General features: G+C 46.1%; 1 protein-coding gene across 3 annotated transcripts; it reads right to left on the bottom strand.

The window, feature by feature from the left end:
• Nucleotides 1-501: 501 nt before the first annotated feature.
• Nucleotides 502-15,507, bottom strand: Ripply3 (ripply transcriptional repressor 3). Of its 3 annotated transcripts, XR_015632700.1 has the most exons (6): nucleotides 14,690-15,172; nucleotides 14,428-14,500; nucleotides 10,197-10,258; nucleotides 8,287-8,496; nucleotides 6,499-6,646; nucleotides 502-1,803 (listed from the first exon to the last, which is right to left on the bottom strand). XR_015632700.1 is itself a non-coding variant. In XM_087575902.1 (5 exons), the coding sequence occupies exons 1-5, from the start codon at nucleotides 15,407-15,409 to the stop codon at nucleotides 1,791-1,793; spliced, it is 459 nt and encodes a 152-aa protein (XP_087432028.1). In that variant the 5' UTR covers nucleotides 15,410-15,507; the 3' UTR covers nucleotides 502-1,790.
• Between the last annotated feature and the right edge of the window lie 325 nt (nucleotides 15,508-15,832).

Genomic DNA, 15,832 nt, shown 5'->3' with positions numbered 1-15,832 from the left:
TTCAGCTCTTTAACTAATCAATCAGGAGGTGACGGAGAACAATGTTTTACAGAATGCTGAGTCGGAGTATGCATGCTTCATAACCATGACAATGTCAATGTCCACACTGCACCCAGATCCGTGGGAACGGAAATCAGCATTTGAATACATAGTGCACAGAAATGCCTTCCACTGTAGAGGCCGACAGCAGAATCATACTGACATACGCTTGGTCATGTGTACACCAATGTTTGAAATGCACATGTTCTCTCTCTCTCTCTCTCTCTCTCTCTCTCTCTCTCTCTCTCTCTCTCTCTCACACACACACACACACACACACACACACACACACACACACACATACACACAAATACTCAAGATTATGTGACTGGCCAGATTCAAGAAGTCCATCTTGCAAGTAAAAATGTCAAAAGTTATGGCAATTTTTTAAAATCAAATAAAGGGACAAAAGAAACATCTGGTACATTCTCTTTTTAATTTTGTTTGTTTGTTTTGTTTTTTGAGATAGGGTTTCTTTGTGTAGCAAAGCCCTGGCTGTCCTGGACCCATTTTTCAGACCAGGCTGGTCTCCAGCCCACAGAGAGTCACTTGCCTCTGCCTCTTGAGTGCTGGGATTAAAGGCGTGCTCCACCACACCCGGTCCTAACATTTATTTTTTTATTAACTAATTCATTAATTTATATCCTAAGCACTGTCCCCTCCCGACCCCCCTCCCCTTCTTCTCTCAGAGGGTAGGGTCCTCCACCCTGGAGCCCCAAGTCTCTGCCAGAGTAAGCCTATTCTGTTCCACCTTAATATTAATTTTTGATTTTTAATTATGTGTAGGGAGATTATCTGGTGGGCGTGTCCCAAAACTGAACCAACCAGTGAACTCCGGGTTTACTGGCAGATTCTGTCTCAAAAACAAAAAAACGTTTTATTCGTCTGTGAAACCACCAAGCAATAATAAAAGATCGTCTTAAAGCAGCAATAACAAAAACTCCAAGGTGCATAACTGCTGTGGAACACCCAAGGTTGATGTATGCTTTTCACACGCTGCATGTACACACATGTGCGTGTGCACACACATGAAACCAACACACAAGCAAATAGATAATAAACAAACACACAGATTTCTAGATTTGGAGGGAACATGGTAGAGTCATCAGACTCACCATGGAAGCCTCAGGGAATGCTGGGAAGCCCCCATGGGTGCACTTCCCCAGGAACCCCCACAGGAGATGGTGTCTATTGAAACTGCCATGTTTGTGAGACACCACAGTCCAGTTACCTTGTGATTGATATTCAATCGTCCTGCCCATGAAAGCGTTCGCTCATGTCGCTTCTGAAGAAGAATGAACGTCTGTTTATATTAAGGAATTTCTGCATTTGGTTTTGTTTATAGTCAACCCACTTCAAACGGCTTTGGAGATGTTAGCAAAATAGGATGATTTCTACCACAACTCACCATCAGGATGGGTGTTCGGCAGGCGTTTTCATACGTGTGTATGACGGATACACCGAATGGGTCATAGTCTCGTTACTCGTGACAGCCCAAACCGAGCAATCCAAACATCCTCCAAGTAGTGAGACATTCTTCCAGTAGAGTATCACAGGGCAGTGCATGACTGCAGTGATGGATCCAGATGCAAATGTCTGATACTTATACGCAATTAAAAATGGGCAACGTGGATTTATGGTATTGGAGACCAGAAGAGTCGCTATTTGTGGTGAAGAAACCAAGAGGCAGCTGGCTGGGGTCTCGGAAGGTGCGACACTTGAAAGTTGTTTGTCAGGAAGTTCTGAGTTCCTCACTTTCCACACCTGTTTATGTGGGGGAAAATATACTTTAAATAAACACTTAAAAACTCTCTTTTAAAGGGGCTGGGGATTTAGCTCAGTGATAGAGCGCTTGCCTAGGAAGCACAAGGCCCTGGGTTCGGTCCCCAGCTCCGAAAAAAAAGAACCAAAAGAAAAAAAAAAACCCTCTCTTTTAGTAATGTGCATAGTAATAAGTGTTTCAATGAGTGTGCATAGTCATTGTAATATAATATATTTAATCTGTTACATACTGTGGAGGCTGTTATCGTTTGGCATTGCTAGTACACGAACCCCCATCTTATGCTAACTTAAGTTTGGATGTTGGCCCTACCGTGACATTTAACGATCCAAGGTAACTTAAGACAGGCTCTTTGAACACAGATCACAAAGATCTACCCTCAAGATGACCTGAAACTGGGCAATCACTCTTATCTTCCTGTTTTATTTTGGAATTGAACTCATTATCCCTAAAGTACACCTGGGACCGTTTTACCTTTCAGTGATGGATGGCTCCTAGGTCACTACAAGTCTTCAGAAGACAGCATCTTGATAAATAAAGCCCAGAGTCAAAAACCAGGGAATGTTAGGTGAGGAACGGAATGCTTTATTTAGAACTTTTTTTCCTTTGTGTTACCTTTAAACATTTAAATTCTGTCATGGCTGAAAAACGATGAATAAAAACTAATCCGTAATAGCTCAGTGTCTAAAGAGAAATGGTTTTTTTTTTTTTTTTTGGGTTCTTTTTTTCGGAGCTGGGGACCGAACCCAGGGCCTTGCGCTTCCTAGGTAAGCGCTCTACCACTGAGCTAAATCCCCAGCCCCAAGAGAAATGTTTTAAGTAGAAGATTCCAGGTTGTTTTAAAATAATTTTAGACTGTAATTTATGTGTATCTGCATTTTGGACTTGGCAGTCACCCCAGTCCAGTTTTGGGACAAACCCACCATTCCTAGGTGTCCTTGTGCTTGATTATAATTAACTGTGTCCCACCAGCAGCTCTAAGCCACCACTGCTCTGCTTCTGTCCCTGTAAGTCCCCCACCTGGTCTTCCTCCCTCTCTCTCTGTGGAAATGCACACACGGCAGAAGAGCTATACAAGCAGCCTCCGAAGTTTCTCTCAGGATGTCTTCAAGGCCCCTTCACGCTTCATCGTGAATGGTTCTCTCTGGTTTTTTTGTAGAATACTATTGCACTGTATAAATGTACAGCAGTCCGTCCTCGTCCTTGGAGGGTGTGAGTCCTGTGGAGACACACTGCTCTACCTCAGCAACAGATCAGATGAGCCCGATGGCTCGGCAGCAAGGACACTCACTCGAGACTGAGGTACATGGGGGGATATGCTGGACGAGGGACAGTTTACATCGCAGTAGGACAGAATGAGTTTTAATCATGAGATTCAGAGCAACGCTCAACTGAAAACTTACGTGTTCCAGGAATTTTTCCTTTAATATTTCGGGGCCATGATTAAAGTGACAAAACCATGGACAGCAAAACCAAGAACTGAGAGTGTTTGGAATTCTGAGCCATGTTGCAAGTACACATCTGTCAGTGCATGTCTACTTGACCTGTTTCCAGTTTGGGAATATTGTAAGGACCTCCATATAAATGTCTTTCTGTGTACAGATGTCTTCATTTCTCTTGGGGGGAGTCCTAGAAGTAAACCGCTAGGTTGTATGATAAATTAATTATCTTTACTTATTAACGAAACTGCTAACCTACCTCCCTGGTTGATTGTACCAGTTTGTTTTTATCATCCAGTATACGGTTCTAGATTCCCCATGCCCTCCAGATGTCTATTTTCTCGACTTTAAACACAGATGCCGTCATCCTCCCTTCTCCGTGTATTTTTGGTTCTCGGTAAGTCCCCTTCTGAGGCAACTACACTGCTGTCGGCGTCTAATGACCTGTTTTTCATGTTGTTGTCACAAGTGCACACACAGGCACTGGTCCTTCCTCAGCACTTTTATAAAAAATGAGTCATGCTCTGCTCCTTCAGGAAGCAGCAAGGCCCCCATCTGTGCTTTTGAGAAGGGCAGGTTTCCTCTTGCTTGTCTATATCACATCTCAGTGGCAGAAATAAAAGGATTATCTCAACCAGCAGAAGTGGGTTTGATTTAACTGTCTGGGGCCCAAGGTGAGACAGTGAAAGATGCTAGTGAGTTCCACAGTGAGTGTGGAGGATGTGCAATGGCAGGGTCCTGGGTGTGCAATGGCAGTCATGGATGTGCAATGACAGGGTCGTGGGTGTGCAATGGTGGGGTCATGGGTGTGCAATAGCAGAGTCAAGGGTGTGCAACAGCAGAGTCATGGGTGTGCAACAGCAAGGTCATGGGTGTGTAACAGCAGTCATGGGTGTGCAACAGCAGGATCGTGGGTGTGCAATGGTGAGGTCATGGGTGTGTAACAGCAGGGTCATGGGTGTGTAATGGTGGGTTCATGGGTGTACAACAGCAGGGTCATGGGTGTGTACCAGCAGGGTCATGGGTGTGCAATGGTGGGGTCATGGGTGTACAACAGCAGGGTCATGGGTGTGTAACAGCAGGCTCTTGAGTGTGCAATGGCAGGGTCATGGGTGTATAACAGCAGGGTTATGGGTGTGCAATGGCAGTGACAGGGGACCACGGTTGGGTGCGTGACTCTTGTGAATGCCACTGCTTCAGTTAAGACCCAGAGACCGGGAAGGAATGAATGGAGCTCACATAACTGTGGTCAGAGTCGAGAGGAAAGATGCCTGCCTCAGCTAGTTTCCTCCTTCACCCATTTTATGTTCACCTGAGGCCTGCAGCCTGTGGGATGAAGACGCAGCGCCCCATTCAGACTAGACCTGGAGGAATTTGAATTTCTGTTGAGCAGCCTTTATTTGTTTGTTTATGTTTTTTTCTTTTTCTGAGGCAGGTCTCACTCTGTAGCCTTGCCATCTCTGGAAGTCGCTATGTAGACCAGGCTGGCCTCAAACTCAACAGCTATCTGTCTAATTTGCTCCCAGAAGAGATTAAAGGCATGCACCACCGTGTCCTCCTCTGGGAGATATTTTTTAAATGGAATTTTGCTGAATTTAATCCTTTGGTAGTAAAGACGGTGCATATTGTTCCAGTGTCCCACAATGTGATCCAGCATTCATATTGACTGAAGATGTTATGATTTGAATCTGAAATGCTTCCCACAGGTTCATTTCTGGGTGTTGGTTCCCCATTAGCTAGCTGTACTGTCTTTCTGGGCAGGGGCTCTGTGACACCTTTAGGACATACAGTCTTTCTGATGGAAGAGGCACAGACCTCTTGTGTCTGCCCGTGACCATGGTTCCCTCTGTGTTCTGCTTCCCATTATGTTATGATGTGAACAGTCACTGTCACATTCCATTGATGCTATGCCCTTCCCTGCCGTAGTGCGATAAAGCCATGAGCCAAAATAAGCTTTTCCTCCATGTAACTATCTTTGCAGGTATTCACTTCAGAACTACATGAAATTCTCTAATATTGTATATAGGTAAAAGAAATTAAACCATAACAAAGAAAGAGACATTTGCACGCCCATGTTGACTATAGCAGGATTCACAATGGCTGAGGGATGAATCAGCCTAGATGCTTATTCAGGGAGGGATGAGAAATAAAATATGAGAGCAGGTTGGAGAGATGGCTCAGCAATTAAGAGCACTTTCGGATCTTCCAGAGGACCCAGGCTCTCTTCCCAGCGCCCACATGGCAGCTCACAAGCATCTGAAACTGCAGTTCTCGGTGACCCAACACCCTCTTCTGGTTTCAATAGGCACCAGGTGCTCATGCAGTATACATGTACGCAAGCAAAGCATCCATATATGTAATGTTATGAATCCTTAAAAATTAAAGAAAAAGCATTGCGCATCAACACTGTGGAATAATGAAGAATGAGGTCTTGTCATTTGCAGCGCAATAGCTTGGGACAATAATCCAGGCACAGACAGGCACCCTCTCTCAGATGTGGAGAGGAGAACGAGTCTACCTGGGGCCTGCAAGGTGGGTCAGCAGATAAAGAAGCTTGCTCCAAACCTCACAACTGGAGCTCCCCAGGACTCATACGGTAGAAGGAACTTCTGCAAGTTTCTCTGACCTCCACGTGAGTGAGTGAGTGAGTGAGTGAGTGTGTGTGTGTGTGCGCGCGCGTGCATACATTTAAATCCACCTGATTATAGAATATTGGAAGGGGAATGGTGGGGAGGTGGCCCACAGCAGTAAACAGAGGTGGAAGGTGAGGATCGACAGCCGAGTTCATCCTCTCACCCTCACACATGTGCTGTGGCAGGAACGCACCTGCGCTCACAATTAGGGAAAAAGAAAGAGTGTAGAGTTTTCATGTCAGGGATTTCATTTAGTGATCAGTGCAACCACAGTTATCAGCAAAGCCAGGCGCTGAATGCAAGGAGCGTGTGGGAAAAAAATGTGTTTACAAGAACTTTCTTTAACAGCAAGTTTTATTCTGGTACTCTAAGTTCATTAGTAGAGCGATTGTCTATACACCTCAGCTTGCACCACAGCACTGAGAGGAGAGGGAGAAAGGAAAGGGAGAGGGAAGGAGGAAGGGGAGGGGATAAGGGAGAGGGAGGTGGGGAGAGGGAAAGGGAGCGAAGAAAGGAAGAAAGGAAATAAGGAAGAATTGGCGGTTCTGTTTTGTTGTTTCTTTAAGGATGGAACAATTAAAACAAAAACAAACAAACCAAAACCTACCATTGAGGTAGAGCATGTCTTGACTTTAATCCCAGCACCCAAGGAAGAGGCAGGTGGATCTCTGTCTGAGGTCAGCCTGGTCTATGTGGGAACTTCCAGACCAGTCAGAGATGTATGGTTAGATCCTGTCTGGAATATTTTTTATTACCTGAAGACAGAGGAGGAGAGAAAACAACCAATACCTTTTACTTTGTAACAGAACTTTCTGTATTGTTGGGTTTGTTACAATGTTTGCACTGTTTGTATTTCGGTAAATATTGATGTGTTATTTGGGCAGTGATGGTATAGGTTATCTTGTTTTCTTTTTCTAATGCTTTTTTTTTTGTTATATGTGTGTGTTACTTACTAATAATAAAACTGAGGACCTCAGGCATGCTTTGTCAACACTATACCACTGATGGATATTATATCTATATCTATATCTATCTATATATCTATATCTATATATCTATAGCTATATGTATCTATACATATATCCTCTCATGTTATTTTTCTTCTCTTGATACAGTTGCACTTAATGCCCAGCTTGCCTTAAGCCCACTGTGTAGCCAAGGCAGCTTTGAGCTTGGAGTCCTCCTGCCTCAGCCCCTTAGGTTTGTTCCTTTATTTTTTCATTCATTGATCCTGTGTGGATATGGTAAGGGGGAATCATGCCACTGTGTGTGTCTCTATGTCAAAAGACAACTCTATTACATGAGTTCTGGGGGATCGAACTCAGGTTGTCTGGCTTGGTGGCAAGTGCCCTTACCCACTGAGCCATCTTGCTGGCCCCTTCTTGCATTTGTGAAAATATACAATTTTAAGAGACTTAAATACAAAAAATATTTTAAACTTTTGGTACAGGAACTAATTTACTCTATCCTACACAAAAAGATGATTGTCAAACTTTCTTTCAAAATATTTATTCCAAGTAAAAATCCATACAGGGTGGAATATACAGGAAGACAGATTCTGGTAAGATAATTAGGGAGAGCCTTGATGGCAGAGTCCTTGGATTGTCAAAATGATAAAACTCAAAGCAATTTTCACATAAGAAACTTTAATTAAAAATAGTGCCATTTCATGCAAATAACAAGACCATGCTGGTCACCAAGTAATAAAAATTAACCCCTTATAACATATATACTTAAACACACAGCTCTTATACAGTTCTCAGAAACAGCTGTTTTATCCCCTAAAGAGATCTTAACTTCTTACTTCTTATTCCTGTGAAAATTATTCAGTGTTTTAATTTTGGTTTTTTTTTTTTTTTTTTTGGCAAGTAAAAGGATATTTTTCCAAACAGCTACTTTCATTCAAATGAAACTCTTAAAATGAATAACCAAATGAACTCTTAACATTTGAATTAATATTTAAATTATTTTTATGAAGGGAAGAATCACTAGATAATGGGTCTCTGGGCAAGAGAGGGGTGGTGAGACTTACGGATGAGTAACATTCAGAGTGGCAGTGAGCTCCAAAGGCCTTCTTCCTGAGAGCACCTCATCAGGCACCCTTCCTCAAAAGTATGCATGAGCACATGTGTGCACACACACAGACAGATACACAGACACAGACACACACACACACACATACATACATCAAGAAAATAGAAGTTGAGTTCGTGGCCTGAGCAGGTACTGAGCACAGTCCAGCCTCTGAACTTGCCACAGAGGAGGCTGGAGAAGAATCCTGGCAGGCTAGGCTGTCCCTGGGACACAGTGACCAGCATAGGAGAGAGGCTCTCTCAGTTTGCAGGCAGCTACCCTTCCAGAGGCCACTCCTTTGTCTCACAGGTTTGCCACTTACTCTGCCCTTTCCTCCAGAGCGGAATCCCTGACTTCTGCCTCCAGGCACTGAAGGTGGTTGGGCTGAGCCTCCTCCTCCTGCTCCTCCTCAGAGCTAGACTCAGAGTCATCGTTGTAGAAATGAATGGTGGCTTGCACTGGGAAGCTGGCCAGCACTTTTTCCCCAGAACTCTGCAGGTATTCTTGACGCTTTGAAATGGGCAAGTAAAGTCTAATATTAAGGAAACAAATAAACAGTCAACCTAAAAAAATAAGGGGGGGGGGGACCCAAGCTCCCACCAAAAGTACCTCATTCCTGTCTCATTCTTGCTTTCTGTGGATATGGTGCTTTTAACTTACTAGAACACAGAACTCAACACCTGCTGAGGGGACTAGCTAAAACCCCACACTAATCCACACAGACCCACCAGCAAAAAGGTTAGCATTAACAGACTACAAAGACTCTGGACTCTAATCAGATGGATGACCAGTCCTCCTGGACAGTAGGTGTTCAATTCTCTGTGTGTGTCTCTCTGTCTCTCTGTCTCTGTGCGCCTTTCTGTCTCTCTGTGTGTATCTTTCATGCCTCTCTCTCTCTCTGTGTCTTTCTGTCTCTCTGTGTGTATCTTTCATGCCTGTCTGTCTGTCTGTCTGTCTGTCTCACTCACACACTCACACACCATGGAAGACAGGAATGTAAACCTCTGAGCTTTGAAGGAAACTTGACTCTGAAACTCTGGCCTGGGGGAAGAACTGACTGTTCTGTTCTAGAGGTGAAGAAAAGGTGGAGGGGTGTGTCCCTTTTAACAGAAGGAAAAGATGCACTTGGGGAAAAACAAAGACAGAAGGAGAGAGGGGGAAGGGAGAAGGGAAGAAGGAAGGGAGGAGGAGGAGGAAGAGGAAGAGGAGGAGGAGGAGGGAGGGAGCAGGTAAAGAGAAAGGTCAAAGGGAGAAAGGACTGGATGAAAGGAAGGCAGAAGAAAGGAGGAAGGAGGGAGAGGGACAGAGACAAGGGACAGGAAAAGAGAAGGAAAAAATTTAAATACATAAAAGTTGGAGCGGGCTGGAGAGATGGCTCAGTGGTTAAGAGCACTGACTGCTCTCCCAGAGGTCCTGAGTTCAAATCCCAGCAACCACATGGTGTGATCACAACCATCTGTAATGAGATCTGATGCCCTCTTCTGGTGTGTCTGAAGACAGATGCAGTGTATTCATATATAATAAATAAAACTTTAAAAAAAAAAAGTTGGAGACCCCAAGTTTTAAACTGAGAATCCCAGTTGTAACCGAAAGTTTTTTTAAAATACCACCCAATAATCTCTCTCTTTTTTTTTTTTTTTTTTCAGAGCAGGGGACCGAACCCAGGGCCTTGCGTTTGCTAGGCAAGCGCTCTACCACTGAGCTAAATCCCCAACCCCAATAATCTCTTAATATTTTTCACTTATTAATTCATTGCCTTTTCCCCTTTGGTCTTCCGAGGAAGTAAGAGTTTCTTGGTTAGTCGCTGCTCACTTTTGCTAGTGCCCTCCTTCCTGTACAGAGGACAGGAGAGTGAGTACGCGGGCTATGGACTGTGTGTGATGACTCTGGCTGTAGAACCCTGAGATCCTACGATTCCAACAGGCACGGCCAACAGCATCTGCGGACATTTCTGATTAACCCAGCTGAGGGAAAGCTCCGGTGTTTCTGAGCAGGAGTGGGAAGTTCTGCCAAACTTGGGCAGAGCCGGCCGAGCTGGGGTATGGCCAGTCCAGCTTGTAATGACACATTGAGTGAAATCAAGAGCTGGTCCCAGAAATATAACAAAGTATCCTTACAATCCCTTGGCAAGGAAGCAAAATAAAACTAGATAATATATTCCACTCCACACTTTGTTGAAAATGCTAATGTGTTCTATCATCACGTGCTTCTCCCCACGAAGTAACGCATTACCTGACAGGATGCTGGAATCCAAAGGCTCCCTTTGACCCCAAGGTTTGTTGGTCCTCCCAAGGCTGAAAAGACAAATGTGTAGAAACACAGGTGTAGTCACGGAGCCCCTGAGGGTGCCATCTTGAAGTTTTAAAAACACAGCGTAAGTCTGTCACCATTGCTAGAATTCTAGCCTTAGAGCTTAAACATTCCACAGCATCCCACGAGTTCTGCTTCCAGAACTTGGTACTGTGAGGGCTCAGACCTTAAATCTATGTGTGTGGTAGTAGTGATGTCACAGCTGTTCCTGGTTGTCAGCATGACCACATCTGGAATGACCTACAATCCAGAATTGGAAGGCTCACCTGTGATCTAAGATCTTGAAGACAGAAGACACAATTTTCTGACCTGGATCTTGGCTTGGGGATCTTGAAGCATAGTGGCTATGAATCCCAGGAGACTAAGGCAAGGAGATCTCTGAGTTCAAGGTCATCAGGGACAAAGCAAGTCCCAGATCCAGCTAGGCGTGGTGGTACCCACCTTCTGCTGGAGACCTACACCATAAGGACATTGGAAGAAGGAATCTCTCCTCTTCCTCATCTGCTTGCCTTGTGGGACTGAGCCACTGCTAGATCCTTTGACTTCCATTCACAGCTGCTGCTGACCATTGTTGGGGAGTTGGACTACAGACTGTAAGTCATCACAATAAATCCCCTTACTATACAGAGACTACCCATGAGTTCTGTGACTCTAGAGATCCCTGACAAATACAAGCGACAATTCTGAAATTTTGGTTTCCTTAAAAAAAAAAACAAACACAGAAATATAAGAATATGCTTTCATTTAATCCCAGGTATGGAGATGTGGGGCTGCTTCGAACCCTCCACGGCCCCTGACTGTGATTTGCCTCATGCGCTAGCAGAGGCATGGTTTTGCCAGCCATAGACAGTTTCTGTGTTGGTTGTTTGGAATTCTGGGAACTTTTCAGAGGGTCTGTAAATGTTAGGACCCCAAGAGGCATGGCGTGTTGGTTGTCGGTAGCTCAGGGGGTGGTTGTAGTTGGTAGTCATGCTCAAAGAAGAAAGTAAAGAAATTAGACTCAGGGACCTGTATCTCTCCCCTTTATCCTTCTTTCTCTTCTAAGTAGTGATGGGTTTCTGATGGCTTTGCAGAGTGGGCTATAGAACTGAAATGGGCTCCACAGTAGTTGCTGTCCATGCCATTTCACCCTGTAGGAGACCTTGGTGCATCAGTATGCATGGTGTGTGTGAGCACGTGCATGTGCATGTGTGTGCACGTGCATGCATGCGTGTGTGTGTGTGTGTGTGTGTGTGTGTGTGTGTGTGTACGCGCGCGCAGTCGTGCACGTGACATCTGTAAATAAGCTGGATTACAGGATGCCCCCGCAGATGTTACAGTGAGTTAAGTTAACAGTGTGTCTCCGTGATACACGGGGAAGAGCTAAGTGAATACACTCGAGGGTCTTCAGAACACAGTCCTTCACATTACTTCTGACCCTTCGGAGCTACAGGAAACCACTTCTGGATTCAGCTGTTTGTAGTTATAAACAGTCCTCTAAAGTGAGGCTCTCACCATGCAATCCTGTCTTGCTGAAGATGACCTGTAGGGGGCAGCAGTGCACATTGTGGTAGATGGCAAAGGCAATGTTAATCTGACCAAAGATTTTTGTTTCCTTAAGTGCCCTGTCCTGATTAACAGGAACTCACAGTTCAAGTTCACGAGCTGTAGAAATTCAACCCCACAAACATGGACTCCTAACTTTTTAATGCCATATTGTTTGTTTGTTTGTTTGTTTACCTTTTCTGGCTTTTTAAGACAGGCTCTCACTACGTAGCACAGGCTGCCCCAGTATCTCACTATGTAGTCCAGGCTAGTCTCACATTTTTAGAGATCTTCCCAACTGCTAGGACTGCAAGCATGAGCCACCACACTGGCTTTCACAAAGACCTTAATAAAAAGTCTCTTCTCACGGAGGGAAACATTGAAACTCTCACGTTTTGGTAATTAAATGGGACCAGAACGATGATAAGCCGGCTAAGCGGTGCTTTAAGGTTATGCGCATCTTCTTAGGCTCTGAGAAACAGGCTCAAGCAGAGAGTTCCAGCCACAAACCTCTAACTGTAAGGCTATGGTGGCAGACCTGGATAATAGAACTGACCTAGGCCCTGGCAGTGTAGACAAAAGCCAAGAGGGAAATGTGCTGAGGCCTAAAACAGCAAGTCTGGGCCGTGGGGGAGACTGTCATGCCACACAGTGAAACATCTATTTAACATCAGATATGCAGACCTGGACCCATCCTTGGAACTAATCTTCCCTTGCTCTTCCCTCTCTCCCCCTTCCTTCCTTGCTTCTTTCCTTCCTTCCTTCCTTCCTTCTTTTCTTCTTTCAATTTGGTCAGGTTATGGTAGCACATGTCTTTACGCCCTGCAAAGACAGGCAGATCTTATGAGTTCAAGGCCAGCCTTGTCTACAAGGTCAGTTCTAGAACAGCCAGAACTATATGGAGAAACCCTGTCTCAAAAAAATCTTTTAGTCTATTTTCCCCTAATCCAGGGGAGGATACAGCTGTCTGGGTTGGGGTGGGGTGGGGCAGCAAGTGGACATAGGCTCCTCTGCTCAAGGAACAAGGCCTTGAGGCCTTTTCTCAAATGTGTATCTTATTCCAATTCCAATCTGCTTGCTGGAAGTCTCGGTACTAGTCACCAAGCCCCAGCCCCTCACAGAATCCTCTACAAAATGGTGTGGAGACTAGGGCTGAGAAATTTTCCTGCTTTGCCAAGAGCCAATGTCATTAGCTAGAAGCCGTGCAGCCCAAGCCCAGGGCACTCACCCAGCCTGCTAGGAGGAACCAGATTTACTGAGGCCTGCTGAGAGCCTGTGTGTGACATCTACAAAGAACTTTCTGGGTAGAGCTGGGAATTTAGCTCCCTGGTAAATCCAGAGCCTAGTAACAAGGAAAGACCCAGGGTGGATCCCAAGATCTCGCCCTGACAAGGGTGTGGGAAGGCAGCCAGTTCTACAATCCCCACAGAACACCAGGCTCCCCCATCCGCCCAAATTCAGGACTTAGCTGCCTTGTGTGAAGTGCAGTCAACTAGAAAGGGGCTTCAAGATAATCACAAGGGGTTTTCTCCTCAGTAGAACAGCAGGCTACCTGCTTCAGGCCGTGTGTATGTACCATGTAGCATTCTCCTCTCCCACACAACTGAGCGACCCCCACACTCACGGTTCACTTCACGAAGAACCTAGCAGTTCGTGAGTTCTTTAAAAAGTCTTACATTTAAGAACTCGAGCCTGAATTCAGTAAGACAGAAAGAATTCTCTTCTGTCACCTAGAAATCTAGAGCAGGAGTTATTGGGACTGTCTGACTGCTGTCCTTTTGTTGGCTTCGTTCTCTACGCTTTATATAAATACTAACTGAATTTAAGCACCCAGTATCCAGAGAAAATAATTGTGAAAGAAAAGCAGAGAGGGACTTTCCCACCCTTGACTTTTGATATCATGTCTGTGTGTACGTTAAGCCGTATCCCACGAGTGTTATGTAAATAGATGCACAGGCCTCCCTAAGCTAACTCCACTGTTTTAAAGGTCAACTTATATTTGAGGATATAGCGAATGTAAGCAAAGCATTCTCTTAATAACTCAGAAGCAATTAACCAGCAATGCAAAGACAAAGGGAGAGCCGTGGCGATTAATCTTTGCTGACAAAGCCCTTTGCTTGAGTGTATTTGCACAGAGAACAGAAGATCCTGCAGGGCCAGACAAGGGTGGGAGCTTTTAACTGCACCGTCGGGCACCTGAGGTGGAAGTCTGCCTTCTTTGCAGTGTGGTACACAACCAGCTTTCCTCTAAGGGTTTTGCCCCTCCCTCCCCCACCTTCTGGTTTACAGAAGAACAACCCCTCCCCCTCGTGTAATTACCATGCAAAGCCTTGTCCTCAGCTGTTTGCCTTTCAAGGATGGAGGAGCAATCGGGAGCCCAATGGGCCCATTAGCACCTCTGTTCACTTGGGCTCTACCAGCCCGGCCTCCAGGCACTTCTGAGTTAGAAGACCAAGCTAAGCAGGAGGGAGGAGTCCTTTCCCCGGCTTTTGGTTTTTTGTTTTTTTGGTTCTTCTTCTTCTTTTTTTTTTTTTTTTCGGAGCTGGGGGGTTTTTTGTTTTTTAAGTTATTATAGACACAGGGCGACTTTCTGGCTTGACTGTTACCTACAACATTCACATTAGCTTACCGGACGTTCAGTTCTGGTCAGATCAGCATCTCTGGGAGGCGACATCCACGGTCTCCACGGGGCTGGAATGGAACTGGAAACAGGTATCAAGAGAGACTGAACCCCCTGGCATTTATGCTGCCTCTCAAATGTTACTATGAGATTGATATCATCGTTATCGATATCAATCACGTTGATATCGTGATATCTGGTGGTCAAAGAGTCCCAGCACACACCATGTTCCCTCGAGGGCTGTCTGCCGACAGGCCAGCCAGTACTTTACCTGTTCCTATCTCCTGCGAAATTCTCGGGGCTATGCTTCCAAGTACACTCTGAGAAGGTAAGCCCCAGATCCAACACTATTATTGGGGCGTTTGTTAGTCGAGGTATTTTTCTCCCAGCATATCTCTCACTGATACCTCAAGATTTTCCAATCCAGCTGGTTGGTTTCAACTACACCACCCCTGCAGCTGGAGACTCCTGATTCTTCAGCTCCTGACTTAGCTTACCATGCCAAAGCGGATGGCGTTTCTGCATCGCCAAGCTGCGCCTTCCCTACCTCCCCAGCTAATCTGATTTCCTTAAACTTCACAGCTTTAAAGATAGCTCCGCTGGGTCTCAGGGATGGACCCAACACTGAGCCCCGGCATAGGGCAGGAAACTGTCACTTTGTGATAGACCGCGGGATCCTTTTTATAAATTTCTTATAGGGCCCCCAGCTTCCAGTATTTCCCAGCTGGACCAATTTCAGATCCTCAATAAACTCAAGTGTTGGCGGACTTCCTTGCCAGATATCCGCGGAGTCCCTGCACTTCCGACCGGAGTTTGCAGTAGCTAACCCAGGCTAGGGAGCTCACTCAGTGTCTGGGTGCACCTCCACCGGGGCCGTTGGACACCCTCACCTTTCTGGCCCGCGTGGCAGCGGTGGCCTCCCGGGATCATCCCCCGGACAGTGGGAGATGCGTCCCTGCGCCTCCCGGGCTGCGGCCGCCTCGGGTCTCATGGTGCGGGCGTCGCGCGAGTCCCGCAGCCCGACGGCGCCTGGTCCCCCCTGGCCCAGCGCGCTCACCTACCGGCTCGCTCCGCGCCAGGTTTAAAAACAGGGGCGGAGCGGGGAGGGGACTCGGGAAACTGCGCCCGGGAGGGGAGGGGGAGAGCAAGGGACCGCGGGAAGGGACAGAGGAAGCAGAAGGTGGAGACCAGAAAGGCTCAAGGAAGAGAGCGGGGTCCGGACGGCGGGGAGGGGTGTGTGTGGAGAAGAGACAAAAGAAAACCCGGAGGGTCACTGGCGGAGCGGGAAGCTTAGGACCCCGCAGGCGGACGACAGGGCCTCCGGGATGACGGGTGGCGACTACGAGCCCCGAGGGACAACTGTCCCCACTCCCGAGCAACAGCAACTCGTGGGCCTGCTGCCCTCGCGGCTCTG

Source organism: Rattus norvegicus, chromosome 11, assembly GCF_021556685.1.
Source record: "Rattus norvegicus strain SHRSP/BbbUtx chromosome 11, alternate assembly SHRSP_T2T, whole genome shotgun sequence".
In the NCBI taxonomy this organism is placed as follows: Eukaryota; Metazoa; Chordata; class Mammalia; order Rodentia; family Muridae; genus Rattus; species Rattus norvegicus.
This window is presented reverse-complemented; position numbering and strand designations above follow the sequence as displayed.